The sequence below is a fragment of the Scyliorhinus torazame genome, chromosome 8 (assembly GCF_047496885.1).
Source record: "Scyliorhinus torazame isolate Kashiwa2021f chromosome 8, sScyTor2.1, whole genome shotgun sequence".
NCBI classification, from domain to species: domain Eukaryota; kingdom Metazoa; phylum Chordata; class Chondrichthyes; order Carcharhiniformes; family Scyliorhinidae; genus Scyliorhinus; species Scyliorhinus torazame.
In genome coordinates, this window is record NC_092714.1 from 207642550 (window position 1) to 207665857 (window position 23308).

Here is a 23308-nt window from a genome sequence, read left to right on the forward strand (position 1 = left end):
AACCACTCTGGCGTCGGGCCGCCCGGAAGTTGCAGAATACTCTGCTTAGCACACTGGGCTAAATCGCTGGCTTTGAAAGCAGACCAAGGCAGGCCAGCAGCACGGTTCAATTCCCGTACCAGCCTCCCCGAACAGGCGCTGGAATGTGGCGACTAGGGGCTTTTCACAGTAACTTAATTTGAAGCCTACTTGTGACAATAAGCGGTTTTCATTTCATTTCCTTTCACTTCTGGGGGCTAGACCGGCGCTGGAAGGGTTGGCACCGTGCCAACCGGCGCCGAAGGGCGGCAGGCGTGAGTTGGCGCATGCGCAGGACTGCTGGCGTGTTCTGGCACATGCGCAAAGCCGCCGGCGTGTTTCCTGCGCATGCGCAGGGGGTTTCTTCTCGGCGCCGGCCATGGCGGAGCCTTACAGAGGCCGGCATGGAGGGACAGAGTGCCCCACGGCACAGGCCCACCCGCAGATCGGTGGACCCCGATCGCGGGCCAGGCCACCGGGGGGGGCCCCCGGGGGCCGGAACCCCCCGCGCCCCCTCGTGGACTCTGCAAGCCACCCTCCAAGCCAGGTCCTGCTGGGATGGACCATGTCTATTTCACGCCGGCGGGGCTGGCTGAGAATGGATGGCTGCTCGGCCAATCGGGGCCCAGAGAATTGTTGGGGAGGGCTGCTGCCAACGGCCTCCGAACGGCGCGGCGTGATCCCCGCCCCCGCCCAAAAAACGGCGGCGGAGAATTTGACAGCCGGCGTCGGAGCGGGATTCAGGCCGCCCCCCCCCCTCCCCCTCCCCCGGCGATTCTCCGACCCGGTGGGGGGGGTCAGAGAATCCCGCCCATGATATTCATGGATTTTTAAAAGCGACAGAAGTGGCTGACTAATCTTATGTCGGCAAAATGCATCTGCCCCTCACTGAAGTGTAGAAATGTGCATATACTGCAAATCATAGAAATCATGGAATTTTACAACATGAAAGGAGTCTATTTGTGTCATCATGTCAGTGCTGGATCTTTTGAAAAGTTATCCTTTATTCCCATTCCCTTGCTCTTTCCCCTGCATTTTTCCCTTTATAGTATATATCCAATAAACATTTGAATTCCATCTTCCTTTCAGACATTCCATAATAGAGCATAACAATTCACTACAATTAAACAAAAATCATTTCCTCTATGGACTTTTTGTCAATTATCTTAAATCTGCACCTGCTGATTATTGGCCCTCTTGTCAGTGGTATCCATTTTTCCTTCTTTTCTCTAACAAAGCCCCTGATAATTGTAAACACCTCTGTTAAATCTCTCCTTGATTAGGGGTAGCACGGTGGTGCAGTGATTAACACTGCCTCATGGTGCCAAGGATCAGGGTTCAATCCTGGCCCCAGGTCACTGTCCATGTGGACTTTGCACATTCTCCCAGGGTCTCACCCCCACAACCCAAAAAGATGTGTAGGGTCGGTGAATTGGCCACACTAAATTGCCCCTTAGGTGGCATGGTGGCACAGTGGTTAGCACTGCTACTTATGGCGCTGAGGACCCGGGTTTGATCCTGGCCCCGGGTCACTGTCTGTATGGAGTTTACACATTCTCCCTGTGTCTGCGTGGGTTTCACCCCCACAACCCAAAGATATGCAGGGTAGGTGGATTGGCCATACTAAATTGCCACTTAATTAGAAAAAAATAATTGGGTACCCTAAATTTATTTTAAAAAAGATATATTTATTCTAAATCTCATCTGTACTCCCTACCGTACTAAACATTATAACATCTTTTGTAAAAGGTGGAGTCCAGAATTGGGCTCCAGCCCGTTCGGTCCCTTAAACTCTGTGAACTCGGCCACTTACTCTTGCACCCTGCCATCCCTACTCTTTCCAATCTTCAGAAAACTGGCATCTTCAATCTTTCTTTCAAATCCGACCTTTGCCTTGCTGTAACATGCCTCCTCTATCCATATGTTTCTGCATGTTTTCTGCCTGGTACCCAAATACTTATTGTTTTTCAATCCCTCTGCATCAAAAGGGCGGCATGGTAGCATAGTGATTAGCACAATTGCTTCACAGTTCCAGGGTCCCAGGTTCGATTCCCAGCTTGGGTCACTGTCTGTGCGGAGTCTGCATGTTCTCCCCGTGTGTGGGTGGGTTTCCTCCAGATGCTCCTGTTTCCTCCCACAGTCCAAAGATGTGCAGGTTAGGTGGATTGGCCATGATAAATTGCCCTTAGTGTCCAAAATTGCCCTTAGTGTTGGGTGGGGTTACTGGGTTATGGGGATAGGGTGGAGGTGTGCGTTTGGGTAGGGTGCTCTTTCCAAGAGCCGGTGCACTCGATGGGCCGAATGGCCTCCTTCTGCACTGTAAATTCTATGAAAATGACCACCATGCCACTGCTATCTGCAGCTCCCTCTCCAGATCTACCTTCCACCGTCCTTCCAAAACCTCAGAAAAGTCCTACTCTTTGCTCATGCTTTTGGTGCCCCACCTCTCACATTTAAAAAAAACGTTCCCTCACCTGTTGAACATCCATTGTCTACTGTACTGTATGTGAGGTGGGTAGGTGGGAGGTATGTTACTGCTTTGCTGGCTCCTGATTTTGTATTTTCACCCGAGGTCAGCTGTTTTTTTAAATCATTGGCAACAGGCTTCAATCTGTGACTTGGAAGTGACCAGCCCTCGGTAGCTGCGAAGGCGACACATTTACTGTTTAATCACTTGTGCAGAGACAACAACAGTAACGTAAAGCTAAATAACGAAGTGGGACAAAGATAAAGGTCAAAAGGCTGCATCAAAGAATTTCTGCAGTCAACTTGCATTGACAAAATCCACGAGGAGGGGGAACCGTGTGACAGTGTTGCAAATGTAACCCTCGGTGAAAGGAAGACAATTGCAAACCTCGGGGGGGGGGCGGTCAGCTGTGGATCCAGGACTACAGTCCCCAGAGTGCACTGGCCCGGGGGCGCGACCTGGTGGGGAGGGGGCGGGCGCGCGCGCGGCGGGGGCGCGCGCTCCCCATTGATTTGAATAATCTGAGAGCACTTGGATCCAAGCCAATCAGCTGTCAGGAGCCTATGATAAATCGCAATGCATTATTGATAATCATAATTACCATGACACATGCGCACTCCACTTAATGGAGTAATTTGGCAACTCCAAGAATTTGTTTGAATTTTTTTTTTGTTATTTGTTACTGATGCATCTACCATGTCGCGTCGCAAGCAGGCGAAACCCCAGCACATCAACTCGGATGAGCAGCTCATAGTTGGAAACGGTAAGATGCATTTTCTAGGGGGGGGGGGGGGGATCAGAGAAATCTTTCCAATTCATCTCTCATGGTTTATTCGATTGATCAACAGATTATTGGGGAAAGAGTATTTCTCCCCCCCCCCCTCCCCCTCTATGGAGTGCGTGTCCGGTTCGACTCCTTAAGATCGTAACATCTCTTGAACTGGTTATCAGATATGAAAATATCGAAAGATCAGAATAGTTTCTTTTTTTTGAAGGGGGGGGGGGGGGCAGGAACTTGGGATGATATTGAGGAGGGGGGTGAAAATAAAGAGAAGTTGTTGAATTCCTTTCAAAAGTTGGGATGAGGGTAAGGAGTTTTTTTTTTTAATGACCAGTGCTTGTGTCCTTGCCATGGCCGGAGGGAGCAAGACCCGGGCTCTGACCGCTGACCGACTGCAAATCCCTCCCAGAAAAAAAATCGAAGAGCAGATCCTGCTTCCCGTGCATTGCAAACTTTTAATTCTCCATATGTGGGTCTGTGGGACTAGATTTACTGTAAAAGTATCTTTTTTTGGGGGGGGGGGAAGTGTTTGACTCAATTATGGGACGGGTCTGGTGCGCACGCTTAGCGTGACTCACTCCTATTGATCGAGGTAGGTATAAATAGTTACAACATGTAACACAAAGAAGATCCTATCTTATCTTGTCCCAATTATGTTGCATATATTTCATTTTCCTCCCTTTACCTGTCTCCCGACAAGTTTGTAATCATTTAAGGCTCCGTGCCTTTCCCCCCCCCCCCCCCAGTGCAGCTCGCTACCAGTTGATGTTGCAACTTGTTAAAAGGAAAGGCTGACGCTTATCATGTTTCGCGATTTGTACTCTTCACATTCGTTTGCAATAAACGTTCAATATAGCTTTTATTTACATTTAACATTTTTGACGAACTTTGAGAAACTTATTGCTCCTGGTACTTTTCTATATATACATATATAAAAAAGCTTGCTAGTTGCTTTTCATTTCAAAGGTGGTGGTAGGGTTTCTTTTTGTGTGTGCTGATGATAGGGCGAGATCGCGATCGCCCTGGACTCCGAGCCATGACCTACAGCCATCTTTGATTTCCGACTTCCTACAGCCACTCAATGGACGCATTTGTTCTATTTTTTTAAAAAGTCACAGAAGTTGCAGTTGTATGGCAAAGGGGGATTCAGGTTAAATATTACCCGTTTAATAATAATTTTTAAAAATCCGACCTGAGATACCTGCAATCCACTGATGCCAATCATCTGGATTTACATGGTGGGATATTCAAACTTTAATTCGCGAGGACAGTAAGCTTGTTTTTAGACTTGTACAGTACTCCGCTGCAAGTCATTCTGGAGTGTGGTCGGTGTGAGATGGGACTGAGCTACAATATCAAAGGTTTTAAAAGGCACACCCGCTCTGTTGCATCTCTTGCCTTGGTGTGCTTTTTGTTAAAGAAAGAGGGGTGTTGCGCCGTTTATCGCCGATGCGTCCAATTTTCATAAAACCTGCTTTAGATTGGCATTTACAACATTGCAAATCACACACTTGTTTTAAAAATCCGTTGCATCATGAATGATCGATTGGGATCTGATTGGAGCACGTGGTGGTCCTTTTGCGTTAGTCGGCATCTGGACATTAAAATATCTTTAGCCACGATTGACATTAATTATCCTTAATGGCAATATTGTTGTGAAGTGTTGTGCACACTTTCTTTCCCAAAAGAACGTTTGCACTGAGCATTTTTTTCGACAAATTAATTTTATCAGTTGTTAAAACGTTGCTGCATTTACCGCCCCCCCCCCCCCCCAGAAGGGGGTTTATTTATATCTCCCTAATGTAATACAGCTGGAACCCATTAGTATTGCAGTTGTGTGCAAGAAGCATGGATGACCAGACTCACCAACACACTTTTTTGTCATTGCTTGTAAAATTAAATTAAACAGATTTACTTGCACAACAATTATGCTAGTGGTAGAACCTCCCCCCCCCCCCCATTTGTTATTGTCCAAGTGCTTAACTGTTCTATGTCCCACCCATTGTTTGCAGTGGCAAATCCTCAAAGAACCATTTTGAATGTTAATGTGCTCTGAAGAATCATTCTGTAACTTCTACTTCAGTGCTTTATATCTTGAGTGCAAGTGGGGGATGGAATGGTAGTGCCTGTATATGTTCTAACACATGGCACAAAAGCTTGCGAAACCCCTGGGTATCCGCTTGTCACAAAGAAGCTCATCTGCATGCCAGCTTCATGAGCAAGAGTAAGTGTCCTTTCTCTTGCTGTATGGAGTGAGCAGCATTAATGTGCAGAATACTTGAGGGAGGGGGTATATGGTCGAGGAAGAGAGCCACAGAGACCCTTGTATTGTAGGAACTGTGGTTTAAGGAATCATGCCTTTAATCTTATAATTTATTCTGCTAAGCATTCCCCTCACCCCTACTGTTCATCTTTAACTTGGTGCATGATTTTAATTTATTTTGTTTCTTCAAGCAATTGTATGTGAGGCTATTTTGGGGTTAAATTTTATTTTGGGGTTAAATTTAAATATGGAGAGGGTGAGCACAGAGTGAAGTCTAGTTTCGGATGATACATTGGTACAAATAGTTTCTTTCCTTCTGATTTCTATTGATACCTGCTGCAACTTTGTTATAATGAAAGCTGTCGCATTTAGACTCCAATGACAGCAAGCACTGCTGCCATGTTCATAATTTTGACCAAATAGTCAGGTTTGACAATAAACCCCAAATCTTGCAAATTAGGTACAAATGTTCGCTTTGGAAGATATTGCTACTTTGCTTCCACTTTACATGCTGATTCCATTTGAATGTTTTTACAACTAACTTCAAAAGTGGTTGGTCAATGCAAAACAATAGATCTTTATTAAAAAAACTTGCCTGTGTTGAATCTCGATACAAAATGTAAAATGAGATGTGAGGCACAACATTGTGTTCCCTGTGTTGAATTGTTAAGAGGTTATCCTGGAGCTGAGTTGGAGCAAGTTGGCTTTACATTATAGAATTTACAGTGTAGAAGGAGGCCATTTGGCCCATCGAGTCTGCACCATCGCTTGGAAAGAGAACCCTGCCCATGCCTGCACCCTATCCCAGTAACCCCACCTAACCATTTTAAACACTAAGGGCATTTTTTTATCATGGTCAATTCACGTAGCCTGCACATCTTTGGACTGTGGGAGAAAACCGCAGCACCCGGAGGAAACCCACACAGACACGGGGAGAATGTACAGACTCCACACAAACCGTGACCCAAGCCGGGAATCGAACCTGGGACCTTGGAGCTGTGAAGCAACTGTGCTAACCACTGTGTTACCGTGCTGCCCTGCATTCTGGCATCACTCTTGATGAATCTTGAACCAGTTTTAATCCACAACCCCATTTGTTCTTTAATGTGTGCATGATTGGTATGACAAATTGCATTAATTTTGATTCAACTTTGAAGGAAATATTTGGTGTAAATGGGATAATATCAATTTGAGCTGGTCTGGTTCGGTGTATTTACATGCAGTGTTAAAAGACAATAACAAGCCAAAAAAGCACTTACTGTAGCTTGGCACAGTTGTAGGTTGCAATGCGATACAAGAAACAATATGTTAAACATGACCCTTATATTAACTTTTTGATGAAGCATGCATCATTGTCATTTCCAGGAAGAACACATGTCAATATGAGATGGATATAACGGTACAAACAAGACTTAAAAAAAAAACACTACCTGAAACACAGTTTTTTTTTAAGGGATGCTGTTTAGTACACAACATTTTCCCGTTGAGAAGTTTCCATGCTGGTATGCACAGATTCTTTCGAGTCACTTTACTCTGTGCAGTGGGGGATGGGAAGAGTGATGAGGTTATAATATTTCATGAAGTTTTAGGTGATTCCCTATTTAAAATTTTACAAATGAGCATACTGGTAAATTTGAATGAGCAATTTATGAAACTTGGCTGTTTTCTACGTTCCAAAAGTAATTATTTCATTGGCTGCAACTTGATATGGGACTCTCTTTCTGGCTGTCTACTAGGTTATTTAAGGTACCAGATATTGCTCTGTGGATTAGCGAATTTTCCTATACTATGCAGTGATAACTGCAATTATTGTAACAGTCACTGGAAATTTGCCTTGTCCAGCTACCTTCAGAGGCATACCTTCAGAGGCAATGGTGCAAGTTCATACAATCTAGTGTCATCATCAAATTAATAGAAACTCCAGACATTCCAGCAATCTTGTTGGGTTATTTGTTACTGTCAAATATTGTGCTTGTTGGATCAAACAGTTTCAAGTGGAAATTATTTAAGTATTTCACAGTGTTGCACAAAGAGCTCAGGATTTATAATATAGTTGAGACTAATCTGTTGGACACCATAGAAAGGGGGAAATGATTTGCATATCAACTATATTGTAGTCACAAATTCATTTATACACAGTTATGCGCCGCCGCCGCGCATGTATATCTTAAACTATCCCCAATCTTCTGTAAACTGTAATTTATTAAAAAATAATTGGATTCCTTAGTTAGTCAGTATGACTATATTTAGGATCAGTTAGTATGTGATGAGGGTGGTAATTTTGTTTTGGAGAACTATCTAAGGACAGTCGTAAAATATTGTGACCTCTCATCCAAACCATTTTCTTTTGCCAGGTTGATTCTAATTTGGGTGTGTAGTGAGCAAGGCTTGTTTTTGCTTCCTTTTAGGAAATGAATTATCGAAAGAAAAAGTTCTCTGATTTACTCAACAAAACTTTGCTGTATTTGCCGATGTGTTTCTTGTTGGTCCTTTTGCTTCTGATTGTCCCTGAATATATTAGATGGTTTCTCGGCTTCGTGTGAATTGTGTGTATAAAGCAACAATTTAAAGTCCCACCCTAGAAAACAATGCAGTTTGCAATCTGTTCCTTCACCTGGAGGGCAATTAAGTGCTTCAAAGTGACCAAAAGAGGCGACAATATGCAGAATTAGATAAATCTTATCATATAGGGTATGTCAATTTATTAACTCTTTCAAGTGTGTTTTTAAGAGGTGTAGTTTTAGCTTCTTTGGCTACATCCAAATGAAAGGATTTTAATTTTTTTTAACACAAACTATGGAAAGAGTAAAATATGTCTTGAACTATTCATTCTAAGTCTTCAAACTAAAAGTAATTATAAAAGGCTCTGCAAAGCTGAATTATGTGTAGATGCAATATACAACTAATGTTCAGGTTGCTAGCAGGCTCCAATAAATACAAATATTAAACTAATTGAGTAATGATCACATCTTTACAAGAAGCCTATGCTTCCAAACTTAAAGTTGGCAATATGTCGTCATCAGCCAGTTTACCTTATTAGGAAATGTGAAGAGCCCAGCAATTTAGCTTTTATACATATCCATTTTTAAACTTCCCTGTCTGTTCCAGTTCTACCAGTACCTTTCTATCACATCAGTGGACTTCCAAAACATTCTCTTATAGTGTTCACCCGTTCTCTTTTTGGGAAAAGGCAGCAGGAAAACAAAAATCTGAAGTTGCTGCATGTTATTCTGCTTCAGCAATTATATTACAAATGGCAGCAAAGAATGATTTATCTGGGAAGCACTGTTCTAAAACCACAGTAATTGTAGACTGTGCTTCTGCATCAGCCTTGCATTGTTTTGGATCTTGCCAGCTGCGATGCAGTAAAGAGATGCTTGGAAATGTGAAACTTAAATGTTTTTCTAAAAGATTATGGGGTTGTAGAACTCCCAGTGGCAGTAACCAACTAAAAGGTGTGTGTTTTATCTCGAATTAAGCATTGTTTTGCCTTGAATCTAAACAGTTGTGTACAAAGAACACAGTAAATTATAGCTGTCTTTGTTATTCACCTTTTAATAGTTTGACCTCTTCTAAGGTGGGAGAAGAGTGAGGAGAAAATTGTCGTCTTGAAACTTTCCAAACTATGTTTAAAAATAAATTGACCCAATTGATTTGCTGGAAGACTTGTATTTTCTTCCTCTGCTTTCATTGTTGGCTGTAACGGGCAGGAAATATTTTCCAAGAATGGGTGTGTGTTTCCCCCCATTTCCGGTTCTTATTCTTAATTGAAATTTTAATCCTAGGAGTGCAACTCCTGTCAAGGATGCATCATTCTTCTTTCCTTTCTGTGTGTGGTTCACTAGTTCTGCCTAAAATATTTCAGTCTGCAGTGTTGGAGGGTTTCAAGTAAACCAATATTGGACATGATTGCTTTTTAAAAAATTTACCCTGCGTACTGTGAATTGATTGTTTTTTTTCCTCCATAAGTTCCAATTGATTATGCTTTACGTAAATTTTGTATTTCAGTCATTTTTTGTTAATGAAATATATTTTGAAAGCTGCTGTGAGCAAAATGTCCCAAGTAATTCAGTCTACATGGATATAGGAGAAAAGTTATGTGGATTGGTACAGTACTTAATATTGCTGTGGTTGAGCTTGCTTTGTCCAGATTAGTCTAGTTTTTGGATCTGTAGCATAGACCTCTTAAAGCAATTCCAATTGCTTCTTGTGTAAATTAATCCGACACCACATCGCCATACAGATCTGCACCAGTGAATAAGTTTGAAATGGTCCATAAAACTAATTGGGTTATGCCGAGCCTATAAATTGTTACAACTGGCAATTCCCAAATGAGCACCTGTGAGATTTTATTTCAAAGGATATCTGCTTAGTTTTGATTTTAATTTTCTTCCCAAACTCTTGAAATCTGTCCAAATGGCGCATTAATTCTAATCTTCTATTTTATGAGCTAAACAATGATGGTGTTTTTTGGCTTGATGGGTCTGTATTCTGATGAAGAAAGAGAGCGGGCAAGTCTTCTTCCGCATGTGTACGTTTCTTAATGTAATACTGTATAGCAGATTTCTGCAAGAGCACCAATGTCTTCATGAAACTGCTGATGTAACCTTTGCCTTCTTGGGCCTGCTGGGTGGCAAGTTGATGTCAAGCTAACAATTAGGGTTCCCAAGCAATTGACCTTGGCAGCAGGGTTTTGTGTTGTTTAGTTTACTGTTAACACCATGGTAGTGTTAAGCATGACTTGGCATAGTCTGTTTACCAACGACAGCTTATTGGAGGTGCTTACGAGGAACGCACAATTTTAGTCTCTGGGTTAATCTTTCTGCCCAGTACTTTTTCCTCCGGAAGATTTGGAAATGCACAGGGGTTCATTGTTTTCAGATCTCTTTTGAAGGCATTCTTTTTCTAGGCCCTTTAAGTTGTTTAGCAACTATTCACTTGAATCAAAAGTGCTGGTAGTTTTCGTGTCATCAGCAACCTTTTTAATTGTAGCTCATAAATTAATTTGTTTTTAATCTTTCATTTGACATGCTGATGCAGAAACTTTTTGAATGAAATAACTTGCAATCCTTCAAAGTAAGGAATTCAAACTGCTTTAGATATGAAAAAAAAGTAGATAATTTTATAATGAAAACATTTTTTTAACCCTCCTGGTCTGCAATAGCTTTCCTGCAAACTACTGAGAAGCAATGCCATTTCCTTTTCATCATTAACTTTGAATGTTGTAAATGTAGTCTTCTGGTTGTGCTGTGTTGCTACCTATGCTATAAGTATTATGATTTTTTTAACCTGCTGCAGAAATCGCTTACAGGCTATCACACCAGTAACAACTGCATGAGAATTTGATTCAAATCAAACCACTCACTGTCCACTCCCCTAATGAATTGAGTGGCTTTTACATTGGGTTAAGTGTTGTCCTTGCAACTGTAGCAACCACCATCCTTGCTGAAGCTGGCTGTTGGAAAGGCTGTTTCACTGCTGCCAACCTTGGCAACTTAATAAATTTACTTTACGTATGCTGCTGGCTGTGAGAGGCCCATGCCATCAGGAGCTAGCGGAACGAGATGACAGTGTAAGGACAGCTACAGCAACATGTTGTATTTCATCAAGTGCAGCATACAGACCAGAAGATCTCCAGCTTGATTCTTGGTCAGTGCTACTTGGTAACTAGGGGTGCTACAATTGGTTTTAAAATGTAGAGTTTTAACATCTTCTCGTCATTCTATTGGAAATATGGATGGAACCTCTTTTGACTTGGCAGTATTTTTTTCTGCTCTGCTGTTGGCAGCATTGCTTTGTGACTCTCATTGTGATAGTAATGCGTGAAGAATTATTACTTGAATGAGGTGCTGGAGGCAGCTGTGAAACACTGCCCAGCTAGTTGATGCACCAAACAGGAGGTAAGCAAATTGATGAAATAAATCATTTAAACTACATGTTGTGAAACTTTGAACTTCCAACCCTCCATAAACCTGTGCTCATCCAAAATTCGACTTGTATCCTAACTTACACCTTTTCACCTCCCCCTGATGAACAACGACTCCCTTTCTGGCAGCAATTCAAATAAAAAAATCCATTCTAACTTGCAATTCTCTTTGTGACCACGTATATTTGTTTTGTAACCTCCACCAGCCCTGCAACATTTCCCAGGCCCCCCAACTTTCCCCGCAGCCAAGATTGCTGTGTTCCTGCAATTCTGCCCTTTTCACGTTCCTGATTTTTAAATCACTCCTCCATTGCTGCTGGGTCTTACTTATTTTGACTCCCGAATCGCCCCACATCTCTATGCTTCTCTCCTTTTTCAGACACCCCTCTAAAACTTAATCCATGCTCCAAACTATTGGTCTGATATCCCATCATATGGTTTGGTTTGGTTTGGTATCAAATATTGTGTTGATAATTCACCCAGGGATCACTTAGGACCTGTTTAACTGCACTGCGTTAAAGAAACTATATAAATGCAAACTATTGTTGATCTCACTTGTGGAACCTTTCCTGTTGTGGCCCTAATATGAAATGAGTGCACATTTTGTTCACCTTGAGTTCAAGTGTAGCACTTGACCAGAGGTATGTAATTTGTAATGAATTGTTTGCATAGGAATACTGAGAATAAAGTGCAGTAGATAGTTGATTTTATGTTTTTTTTCCCTCATTCATTTCCTCAATTTCTGCCTTGGCCATGAATAACTAGCTAGTCTTGTACTTTTAGCCTGATGATGTGATATCTACATAATGACTTGAGTAGCTTGTAAAATATCCAACTGTCTGGTTTTGCATTCAATGTATCCTGAGACCCTTTTAACTGATTATCCCTGTTGGTATTTGCATTAATAATAATCTTTATTGTCATAAGTAGGCTTACGTTAACACTGCATTGAAGTTACTGTGAAAAGCCCCTAGTAGCCACATTCCAGCACCTGTTCTGGTACACCTAGGGAGAATTCAGAATGTCCAAATTACCTCACAGCATGTCTTTCGGGACTAGTGGGAGGAAACCGGAGCACCCGGAGGAAACCCACGCAGACATTTGGAGAACGTGCAGACTCCGCACAGACAGTGACCCAGCCAGGAATCGAACCTGCAACCCTGGTGCTGTGAAGCCACAGTGCTAACCTCTGTGCTACCGTACAGCCCTCATGGGGGTGTGATTAAACAGCACCCGACTTGGTGAAGCGATGAGGCTGTTTAATCTCGCGAGATTTGTGATGCTCGGAACGCTTCGTGAGGCGTTGCGATCGAGATCTCTCCCTCGCTGGGGAGATCCAGATTTACATATTTAAATGAGCCATTGGACTCATTTAAATATGTCTGTACTCGATTCTCCCAAGGCCCACAGGAACGGACGAACAGCTGGGAAGCCTCGTCATGGCGTCGTTCAGTACTGGTCCACACTAACGTGGACCAGGCATAACGGCACCTAGAGGGGGCGGGTCTCCCAGGCATCAGAGGAGGACAGGTGGTCAGGCTCTGGGCAGGGTAGTATCCTGGCACTCACGCTGCCAGCTGTTCACCTTAGTACTACCAGCCTGGCACTGTGGCACTTCAGTGGTGCCAGGTTGCCCATGCCAGTCCAAAGATGTGCAGCTTAGGTGGATTTATGGGGCCTCGGTAGAATGAGGGTTGGTGCAGACTCTATGGGGCGAATTACCTCCTTCTGCACTGTGCGGACTTTATGCATCTCTGATATTCCCATTCTCTTTTTTTTTGTTTCTACCTGTTAAAGCTTTTATACTCCAAGTGAAAGGTGTTATTGTGGGGGGGAATGGAAGTTCCCCCTTTGAGGGACTTGTCTGCATCAAGTGCACCACATCAAGTGCACCAAAGTTACATACAGCTGCCCTAACTCGCAAGTTTCCAGATCTGCATCCTATGACCTCCTGAGTGAGATTGTCAGATCGAGGTAGTTTTTATGCTGTAGATCCATGCCACTGGGAACAAGGTTGAGACTGTACTATCCAAGCTTGTTTCGCATCATCACCTTGTAGACCAAGAAAACTTTGACCCGATCAATCAAAGCTGGATTTTGTTTATTATAATAATAATGTTCTGGGGTGAAAGGCCAGTCAGTGATTTAACACGCTGCCCCAATCAGATCTGAGTGGATGTTAAGGAAAAGCTGGAAATTAAATCAATATCTGCTGGTTTCATGATCACTTCAATTCTGTAGTGTGAACAGTTTTGTGCACTGTTTGCTTGACTTGGGTGCCCTCCTGTGTTAATCCTTCTAGTTGCAGTCATTGTGTAAGCGGCACACCAGTAAAACAGATGTTTATCAGAGAGATTTCAGCATTCTGCCCCCAGCAGGTGATCCAGTCTCTGTTTACAGAGATTTGATGTGCTATTTGGCAGTGTCTTTCCACAACTTAAAATTGTTGTCTATTGCTAAAAATTGCAATGCCAACATTTATTGGTTTGGTAAGTAGCATGTTAATTTTACTTTCAGACTAAATTCTGCTTAGTTTGCCCCTGACAGCATTTTCTTACTGTATTACGGGTAGAATTTAAACTTAAAAATGAAAGGGGGTAGTGTGTTTGACATGCAAGCATTTGGTGTTGCATTGCTTTTGTATTTATCCAAGGTGACGTTTCGTCATTCCTTCATGAATTGGAATGTTCCATATTAATTACATAAAGTCTCAAATAAAACCCCTTTTTTTAAAAACAAAATAAAAAAAGTCTCTGGTAAATTCTGTGGTTTATTCACCTATGCCAAAGGTAAGGTGGCTGAGTGATATTTAGGGAGGTTGAATTCTATCTTTGTTTTAGCCAGGAGATTAAAGTCAAATATTACTAGTCTGGTATTCTGGTGCAAAATTATAATGATTATAAATGGGCATTTGGAAATAAAGCTTTCTGCTGTTCCAAATGGGAAATGCTGCCACTTTCAGGAATAACATATAACCTTTTTGTCCTGTCCGGGATTTCAACATAATCTTAATAGTTTGCCTAAAAGCTTGCTGTGTCCTAATTAAAGTTGACAATTTTTCAATCGTGAAGTACTTCAAGAAATTTTATTGTATGTACAATTGTTGACTGGTGGTTTACTGAAATCACTTAAGGAACTACTGCCTCTGTATTAAATGTCCTAAATTATCCAGTTTGTATAATCTGGTTTATGTACACCTTTATATTTCATTGTCTCCCTCATCTCTTCCCCGCCCCCCCCCCATTCTCAAATACTACGGTTAACTTTTTAATTTTCTTGAGGGTATTTTGTTTGCATTTTAAAATGCAGGTTGATGCTATTGAAAGGGTATTTAAACTGTTAATTTGAACATCTTTTTAATTGTTCTGTGAGTTGACTAAGTATAAAGCAACTTTTATCTTTGCATTGCCCTGTTGGAGTCAGTTAATGCTTTCTTTTTGTCTTAATACCATTTGGCAACAGTTGGATCTCAATTCCCTGCTGAGTTTGGTGCATTCCCAACATTTATTGGATTACAGGATGCTTGGAGATTACATTCTTGAAATTCTAGGATCTAGATAAAAGAATAATGGAAAAAACAATGCGCCCCCAATTAATGTCTCAGTGTAGTTGTGCATTATATGTGGTCTGGTCCAAGATAAGCATAATTTGTTCTGGTCTGTAATAGTTAAAACTGTATAACTACTTTTTGTTGAAGACTGCATTATAGTGCAGTCGTTATACAATTTTATCAGTTATTTGTTTAAAACTAGGCATGCTCCTTAAGTTTCTGAAAGCAACCGGTATTATTAGAGGGCATTTGACCTCTGTGTGAAGTGAAGCGTGAAACACTCGCCTGTGCTTGCTGCTCTTATCCATAAAAAGAAAACTTTATGACAGCAACAAGTGTTCTTTGGTTCTGGCTTTCTTCAGCCTGATTTAGCTATTTAAAAAAATAAATTTAGTATCCAATTAAGGGGCAATTTAGCGTGGCCAATTCATCTGCCCTGCACATCTTTGGGTTGTGGGGGTGAAACCCATGCAGAAACGGGGAGAATGTGCAAACTCCGCACGGACAGTGAGTGACCCAGGACCGGGATTCAAACCCAGTCCTTAGTGCCGTAGGTAGCAGTGCTAACCACTGTGCCACCGTGCTGGCCCTGATTAGGCTATTTTTAATAGATCTCCTGTAAATAACAATTTTTAAAAATGTGTCACGATTTTCCTTTGTTGGTGTTTCCTTAACGCACTTTCCGCCACAATTGGGTAGTATCTCTGAAACTTGGTTGGTTTGTTTTTTAAAAATAGAAACCAGTGTTCCCAAATATTTGGAGATGAACTTGGGACTGTTTCAGATATTATGAATAATGCAATGAGTTTTGAGAGATGAGTGAACTTTTCAACAGCAATATTACTCTACTTTTGTCATGATTACTAATGCAGACTCCCTGTGAGGGGTTGACCACTACTCCAACTACTTAGATTTTAATTATTCAGAAACCTACACTACTGTTCTCTCAGTTTCCACAGTTCTCCATGTACTGGATTGATATATACCGTGCAAGGCGAGAATATGTCTGTTCTACTTAACAGTTTCCAAATCAATGAAGTGCTTTAGTTTTTTTGACCTTATCTGAGAAATTGAAGCCAACAGGGACCAAACCAGCAGCCTTCAGTGAGGGTAAGAACACTGATTACAATCTGCAGGAAGTTCAGAGAGCCTCACTAATGAGACAAAGACAACTGTTTCTTCTCAGGCTTTTAACTGGTTTACAGTGTTCAGTTGCCTTCCGTTTGACTGTCTGTAAGTGTATATGTATTGGAGAACTGAGGGTCCAAATATAGTATCTTGTTACAGGAGATTAAAACGAAGTAGGTTGGATTGGTCCACTTCTTCAGTGTTGTGTATGAGTGGAGAATGCGGTGATGTGCTAACTGCTCTTATTGAATGGCACAATTCTTCGTCAGAATGGGAAAGCTTTTGTTTGGGCTTGGGAGGGGTGGGGTGTGGGAAGGAAGAGCGAGGGTGCTATTATTGCAATGGCTAGAATATCTCTTGTACTTCCAAATGGCCCGCTTCTCATTTAGGTATAAATGAGCAATTTGTTTAACACCGATTTGACTGTATTCTGGGGACTGTGGCTTTTGCACTCCTAAATCTTGTGTAACATCCAATATTCGTAGTAGAGAAGCTTTGCAAAAGAGTCCCCTTCTTTCCTGGATTGCCGTTTTTTTGTGTGCCAGTTTGCTCAAAGCTCTTGAACAGTACTGGGTTCAGTTTCACAAACCTTCAGGCACTTTGGGCGAAATTCTCCGGAAATGGCACGATGTCCCCCGACTGGCGCCCAAAACGGCGCAAATCAGTCGGGCATCATGCCGCCCCAAAGGTGCGGAATGTTCCGCATCTTTGGGGGCTGAGACCCAACCTTGAGGGGCTAGGCCCGCGCCGGACGAATTTCCGCCCCGCAAGCTGGTGGGAAAGGCCTTTGGTGCCCCGCCAGCTGGCGCGGAAATGACATCTCTGGGCGGCGCATGCGCGGGAGCGTCAGCGGACGCTGACTGCATTCCCGCGCATGCGCAGTGGAGGGAGTCTCTTCCGCCTCCGCCATGGTGGAGATCGTGGCGGAGGCGGAAGGGAAAGAGTGCCCCCACGGCACAGGCCCGCCCGCGGATTGGTGGGCCCCGATCGTGGGCCAGGCCACCGTGGGGGCACCCCCCGGGGCCAGATCGCCCCGCGCCCCCCCCCCCCCCCCCCCCCCAGGACCCCAGAGCCCGCCCGCGCCGTCTTGTCCCGCCGGTAAGGTAGGTGGTTTAATCTACGGCGGCGGGAAAGGGTTGACAGCGGCGGGACTTCGGCCCATCGCGGGCCGGAGAATAGCCGGGGTGGGCCGCCGACCGGCGCGATTCCCGCCCCCGGCGAATCTCTCGTGGCGGAGACTTCGGGACACGGCGGGGGCGGGATTCATGCCGAATATCCAGTGCTGGCCATTCTCTGACCCGGCGGGGGGGTCGGAGAATCCCGCCCCTGATCTCAGCAAATGTTATAGGGACATATGTGGCAGCATTTCTACAAATATATGTTTAGACAGAGGCTGAGATGAGAAGAGTGCAGATTTTGAAAACTGGGCCGGGATTCTCCCCTACCCGGTGGGGCGGGGGTCCCGGCGGGATGGAGTGGCGGGAACTACTCCGGCGTCAGGCTGCCCCAAAAGTGCGGATTTCTCCACACCTTTAGGGGCCAAGCCTTCACCTTGGGGAGCTAGTCCCGCACCGGAGTGGTTGGCACGCTGCCGGCCGGCGGGAAAGGCCTTTGGCGCAATGCCAGCCAGGGCCGAAGGGACTTCGCCGAGGCGGAAGGAAAAGAGTGCCGATCGCGGGCCAGGCGACCGTGGGGGCGCCCCCCCAGGACCCCAAAGCCCCGCCCATGCCGCCAGTAGGGTAGGTGGTTTGGTTCACGCCGGCGTGACTGGCATGACAGCAGCGGGACTTCGGCCCATCGCGGGCTGGAGAATCGCCCGGGGGGGGGGCGGTGCCGACTGGCACGCCGCGATTCCCGCCCCCGGCGAATATCCGGTGCCGGAGAATTTGGCGGCCGGCGGGTGCAGGATTCACGCCAGCCCCCGGCGATTCTTCGACCTGGCGGGGGTCGGAGAATCCCGCCCCAGATCTTTATTTTGAAGGTATATTCACCTTCAAGTTCATTAGAAACTTGGTGAAGACCTTCATGGTAAAGAGCTCCTCCTTGGCAGTGTCCAAAACGCTCAAGTTACATTTAAAACTGTGTCTAAACCGTATTCTTTGGGGTGGGAAATCCATCCAATTTAATTTGGGCGCGTGGCCAGAAGAGTTGTATTTAACCATCGCCATGCTATCCATGCAGGCACATGGCAAAAACAAATCAGTTTAAATGGTAAAGAAACTTGCCTTCATTTTAAAAAGCCTTCTGTGACCTCAGGCCATCCCAGGACCTCTCAACCAATTAAGTGTATTCACGGTTATAATGCAGGAAAACATAGCAGCCAATTTACGCACAGCAAAGTTGCACAAACAGCAATGAAATGTCGGAACCCCCGTAGGACTCTTCTGGTCCCCACCCAATCACACACCATTCCCAAACCCCTCAAAAATAGGGTCATGGACAACACCTTTCAGAAACATTATCTGAACTCTAAAACCCTAATACCACACTGCTGCAGATTGTGATGATGGCAATTTTAAAAATACTTTTTGTGAATATGGTCCAAGGGGAAAAAATCATTGATCTCCCTGTGGAATTCATGGAATACAAGCTCCCAAGGCAGGGGGCGGAAGCCAACCACCTGGGGCTCATCAAGGCAGGAGATAAAAGTGGGCCCAACTCAGGGCCTGATCAGATCTATCCTCCCAGCAAGGTCTGCACTGGGAGTGTGAGATGCTGTGCTAAGCATGTAATTGTAAATAAATTCACCTTTGTATATACCTCTTCATTCACCTGAGGAAGGAGCAGTGCTCCGAAAGCTAGTGTTTGAAACAAACCTGTTGGACTTTAACCTGGTGTTGTAAGACTTCTTACTGTGCTCATCCCAGTCCAACGCCGGCATCTCCACATCATACCTCTCAGAAATGTTATGGTGCAGACTAGTGTGTGATTTCAATGATTCGGCCACTCAACGGAAGCAGTTAGCGGAACCTACGCTGGATTTAAAGTGTGCCATTGAACTTTCCCTCACTCGCAAACATGGGGAGAAGGGCGTACAGGGACTGCAAAGGTCTGTTGCTTTCATGACGCTAGTCCCGCTGCTGTCATGCCAGTCACGCCGGCGTAAATCAAAGCACCTACCTTACTGGCGGCATGGGCGGGGCTTTGGGGTCCTGGGGGGGCGCCCCCACGGTCGCCTGGCCCGCGATCGGCACTCTTTTCCTTCCGCCTCGGCTGCGGGGATGACGTCAGCAGCCGCTGACGCTCCCGCGCATGCGCGGACTTCGCCGGCCGGCGAAGTCCCTTCGGCCCCGGCTGGCATTGCGCCAAAGGCCTTTCCCGCCGGCTGGTGTGGCGCCAAAGGCCTTTCCCACCGGCCGGCGGCGTGCCAACCACTCCGGTGCGGGACTAGCTCCTCAAGGTGAGGGCTTGGCCCCTAAAGGTGTGGAGAAATCTGCACTTTTGGGGCAGCCCAACGCCGGAGTGGTTCCCGCCACTCCATCCCACCGGGACCCCCGCCCCACCGGGTAGGGGAGAATCCCGGCCCAGTTTTCAAAATCTGCACTCTTCTCATCTCAGCTTCTGTTTAAACATATATTTGTAGAAATGCTGCCACATATGTCCCTATAACATTTGCTGAGATCAGGGGCGGGATTCTCCGACCCCCCGCCGGGTCGGAGAATCGCTGGCACTGGATATTCGGCGTGAATCCCGCCCCCGCCGTGTCCCGAAGTCTCCGCCACCAGAGATTCGCCGGGGGCGGGAATCGCGCCCCACCGATCCGCGGGCGGGCCTGTTCCATGGGGGCACTCTTTTTCTTCCGCCTTTGCCATGGTCTTCACCATGGCGGAGGCGGAAGAGACCCTCTCCCCTGCGCATGAGCGGGGATGACGTCAGCAGCCGCTGACGGTCCCGCGCATGCGTGGACTTGTGCAGGCCGGCGAAGTCCTTTTGGCCCTGTCTGGTGTGGCGCCAAAAGCCTTCCATGCCAGGTGAGGGCTTGGCCCCTAAAGGTGCGGAGACTTCCACACCTTTGGGGTGGCCCGACGCCGGAGTGTTTCCTGCCACTCCATCACGCCGGGTCCCCCGCCCGCTGGGTAGGGGAGAATCCCACCCCCTGTCTGGATTGGGAAATTGTAGACTGAACACGAAGCATGCGATGCAGCGCGATTGTTTGTCTGGCGGAACTTCTGGTCCCACTGCTGTCAGTGGGATTTCCCATTGAATCCACCCCACACTGCTGAGGAACCAGCGGCAGGGGTGCGCCATTGGCGGGGCCAGAAGACCCCACTGGCGTGAGCAGCCGGAAGATCTCGCCATAGTCTCCTTTTACATAGGAAGAAAATGCATTAGTGTTACAAAACAGAATATATTATAGACACTGAAGAAATATGAGAAGCTTGTACAGATCTGCATTTCACTGGATCTGGTAATGACATCCGACTTAGTGGTTCAGTGTTACTATTCAAAAGAGTACTAAAGCTGAGAAGATCTCCACAATCAGATAAATAACTTGCACATTCTTCAAAGTCTTTCCAGGATACACATTCTCTTCCCAGTAAAAGAGTAACCAATTTGATTGTTCGGCTTATCAAAGGTCATCACTCACCACATCCTGTACAGTTACATTAATTGTGAAAGTTAGCGCAGGATGCTTTTGTTTCTGAAAGTATACTTTCAGAATAGTAATTAATAATCGGGGCCTATGATGTTACTTGGATCTTATAATGTTACTGACCATGTATCTCCCCTCTTCCCAAAAAATAGTTAGAATGATAGAAGCAGCTTTGAGATACAAAGGTTATTTGAATATAGCAGGCAGATGGAATTGGAACTGCTCGTCCTGTGAAGGTACTGATTTGTGTTGCAATTTCTATAAAGTTTATTTTTCCATTATCCCAGCCATTCAACTACAATGTGCCTTTACAATGAGTGCCTTTACAAGTAGTGTTCCAGTCATCAGATTTGAACACGGAACTTATACCCAAAGATAGATAAATGGGAGTTGCTCATTACATTGCCTGCTGCACTTCACCATGTGAATAAATTGATTGCAAGTTGTTGAAAGTTAACCTGAGCACATTGTAATATTTTCCTCAGTGCAGGATGGGAAGGTGAGCTTGGCTGTTGCGTAGCAGTGTTAATAGTCAAGTATCTTGCCAATGTCATTTTCTAAACTTTTTTACTTTGATCTCTTGAAGCAATTAATTGCTATGAGATGGTATCTAAAGTATCTGATTTGTTTCACTGGTAGTAAGAAACTTCGGTGTTTGTCTTTTATTTGGTTTACAGTTTGTGCTTTTTTCGACAAACACGTAATAAGCTCTACTGAGGGAAGTAACTTTTTTTTTCAGTAGTCCGAGTCTGGGAGTTTTGCTTCCATCCCTGAACTAAAGTAAAAGAAATCTACCTACTTATGATCATGATGCACTGACTCTGGCTAAAGTGTGCATGCATGGATATTTGTCAAGGACGTGATTGGGCAAAATCTGATCTAGTCCTTTTTTATTGCCTTCCTACCTAACTTGCTCAAACTTGAAGACCGAATCTGTACATGAATAATGACCATTGTAGATGGGACATCTTCTGGTGCCCCAACACAACAGAGAAATTCATTATCTTGGCGAAAATTGGACTGGTGGGGAACCTGACCTCTTACCAAAACTTTGGGCTGGATTCTCTGCCGCTCGAACGGAGAATCTGCGAGAGGTTTATGATGGAAAAATTGGTGCCAACCCCCCACCGATTCCAGGACCGGTGAGGGACTAGCAGCAGCACCGGGTGAAACTCCTGGTTCAAGCGGCGAGAATGGCAGGGTCCCTGGTCGCGCCATCCAACTTGGCGGCAGCTGTGCGCGGACCCGACCCGCCACCCCCCCACCAGTCCTCACAGCCCTCGCGGAAGCCCCCCCCCCCCCCCGGGCCAGCGGCATGGATCATAGCCTAGTGTGGCAGCGCTGGACAAAGTCTGCAGCCACCAAACCGGATTCCCGACCGCTGAGACCACACGTGTCCCGCGCCGTCGGGAACCCGACCCATCGGGAGCAGAGCATCGCGGGAGGGCCGGCCGATGTGCACCATAGCAACGGCAGCAATGCGATTACACCGTTTCCGAGGGGGCGGTGCATGGCTGACCAGCGTCAAACCGGCGCCGGCCCCGATTTGGGCGTCGGAGTCGATTCTCTGCCCGATCGCCTATTACGATATCGCTGTCGGGCAACGGAGAATCACGCCCTTTGTCTTTCGAGCAAACATTAATTGAAAATACAACAAAACAATTACTGAAATAATCTCTGGGGAGAGCACCACCTCGCGGCAGTATGTAGCTTCTCTGAGCAGAGTTCACTGCTTACAGTGATTCAAGCCCTACTCCTCCGCAGATCTGAGTTTATAATCTAACCTCCTACTTTCGGTGCCGTACTGAGGAATTGAAACACTCACCCCGGTGCCCTGACGCTGCTCTTGGGTCGAGGTAAAATACCTATGGCATGATTTGAAGAAGATTAGGGTAGGTGTTTTGAAAGCCTCCTGCCAACACTTTATCCCTCAACCAGCCTCTCAAAAACAGATGACCTGATCAGTTATCTCATCACTGTTTGTGGCACCTTGATACGCACAAATTGGCTATGGCATTTCTTACATTACAAAAGTGAATGCATTTTAAAGTAATTGACTGAGACATTTGAGGTTGTGAAAGGCACTTTTTAAATGCAAGCTCTTCCTTTGAGATTACAGGTCACTTTTATTTCACGAGAGAGTGACAAAAGAAGATGCTGCCGAGCAAAAGGATAGATTTTGGCTATTTGTGCACCATTTTTCTCTAAAGCATACACACCTGAAATGTTTTAAGCATTTCCGTTCAGTTTGTAATTGAAAACTGACTTGTGTGCTTGCATCATTTTCAGATATTTTAGACCTTTCCTTAATTGTATTAAGTTGGTAGTTTTAGAAATGCTTGAAACTGTGAAGTTGATTTGATTGGGCTGCCGATTTTTGGGGTGGATCAGCTTGTAATATGATGGCTTTCTTCATTCAGGTGTAAGCAGAGCTTCGCAAAACACAATTGCAAAACTTCCCTACTGAGTTGAAATCCAATGAATGTCAAACAGAATCTCCTAATAGATATTTATATTTTGAATAGTGTATGAGAAGTGCATGAAAAATGACCTTTTTTTGATAATGTCAAACCGGTTTTAT

General features: G+C 44.9%; 1 protein-coding gene across 5 annotated transcripts in view; it reads left to right on the top strand.

Annotated features, from left to right (window-relative positions):
- Nucleotides 1–3034: 3034 nt before the first annotated feature.
- sall4 (spalt-like transcription factor 4) overlaps nt 3035–23308 on the top strand; it is a 47282-nt gene continuing 27008 nt past the window's right edge. Inside the window, exon 1 of one of the 5 annotated variants that reach the window (XM_072514710.1) lies at nt 3035–3248. In XM_072514710.1, coding sequence (XP_072370811.1) covers nt 3182–3248 — 67 coding nt within the window. In that variant the 5' untranslated portion in view covers nt 3035–3181. Of the gene's footprint in view, nt 3249–3767; nt 3859–4355; nt 4505–11068; nt 11430–13847; nt 13945–23308 lie in introns of those variants that run through there. The other 4 variants (XM_072514712.1, XM_072514713.1, XM_072514711.1 and 1 more) reach the window with 4 other exon arrangements.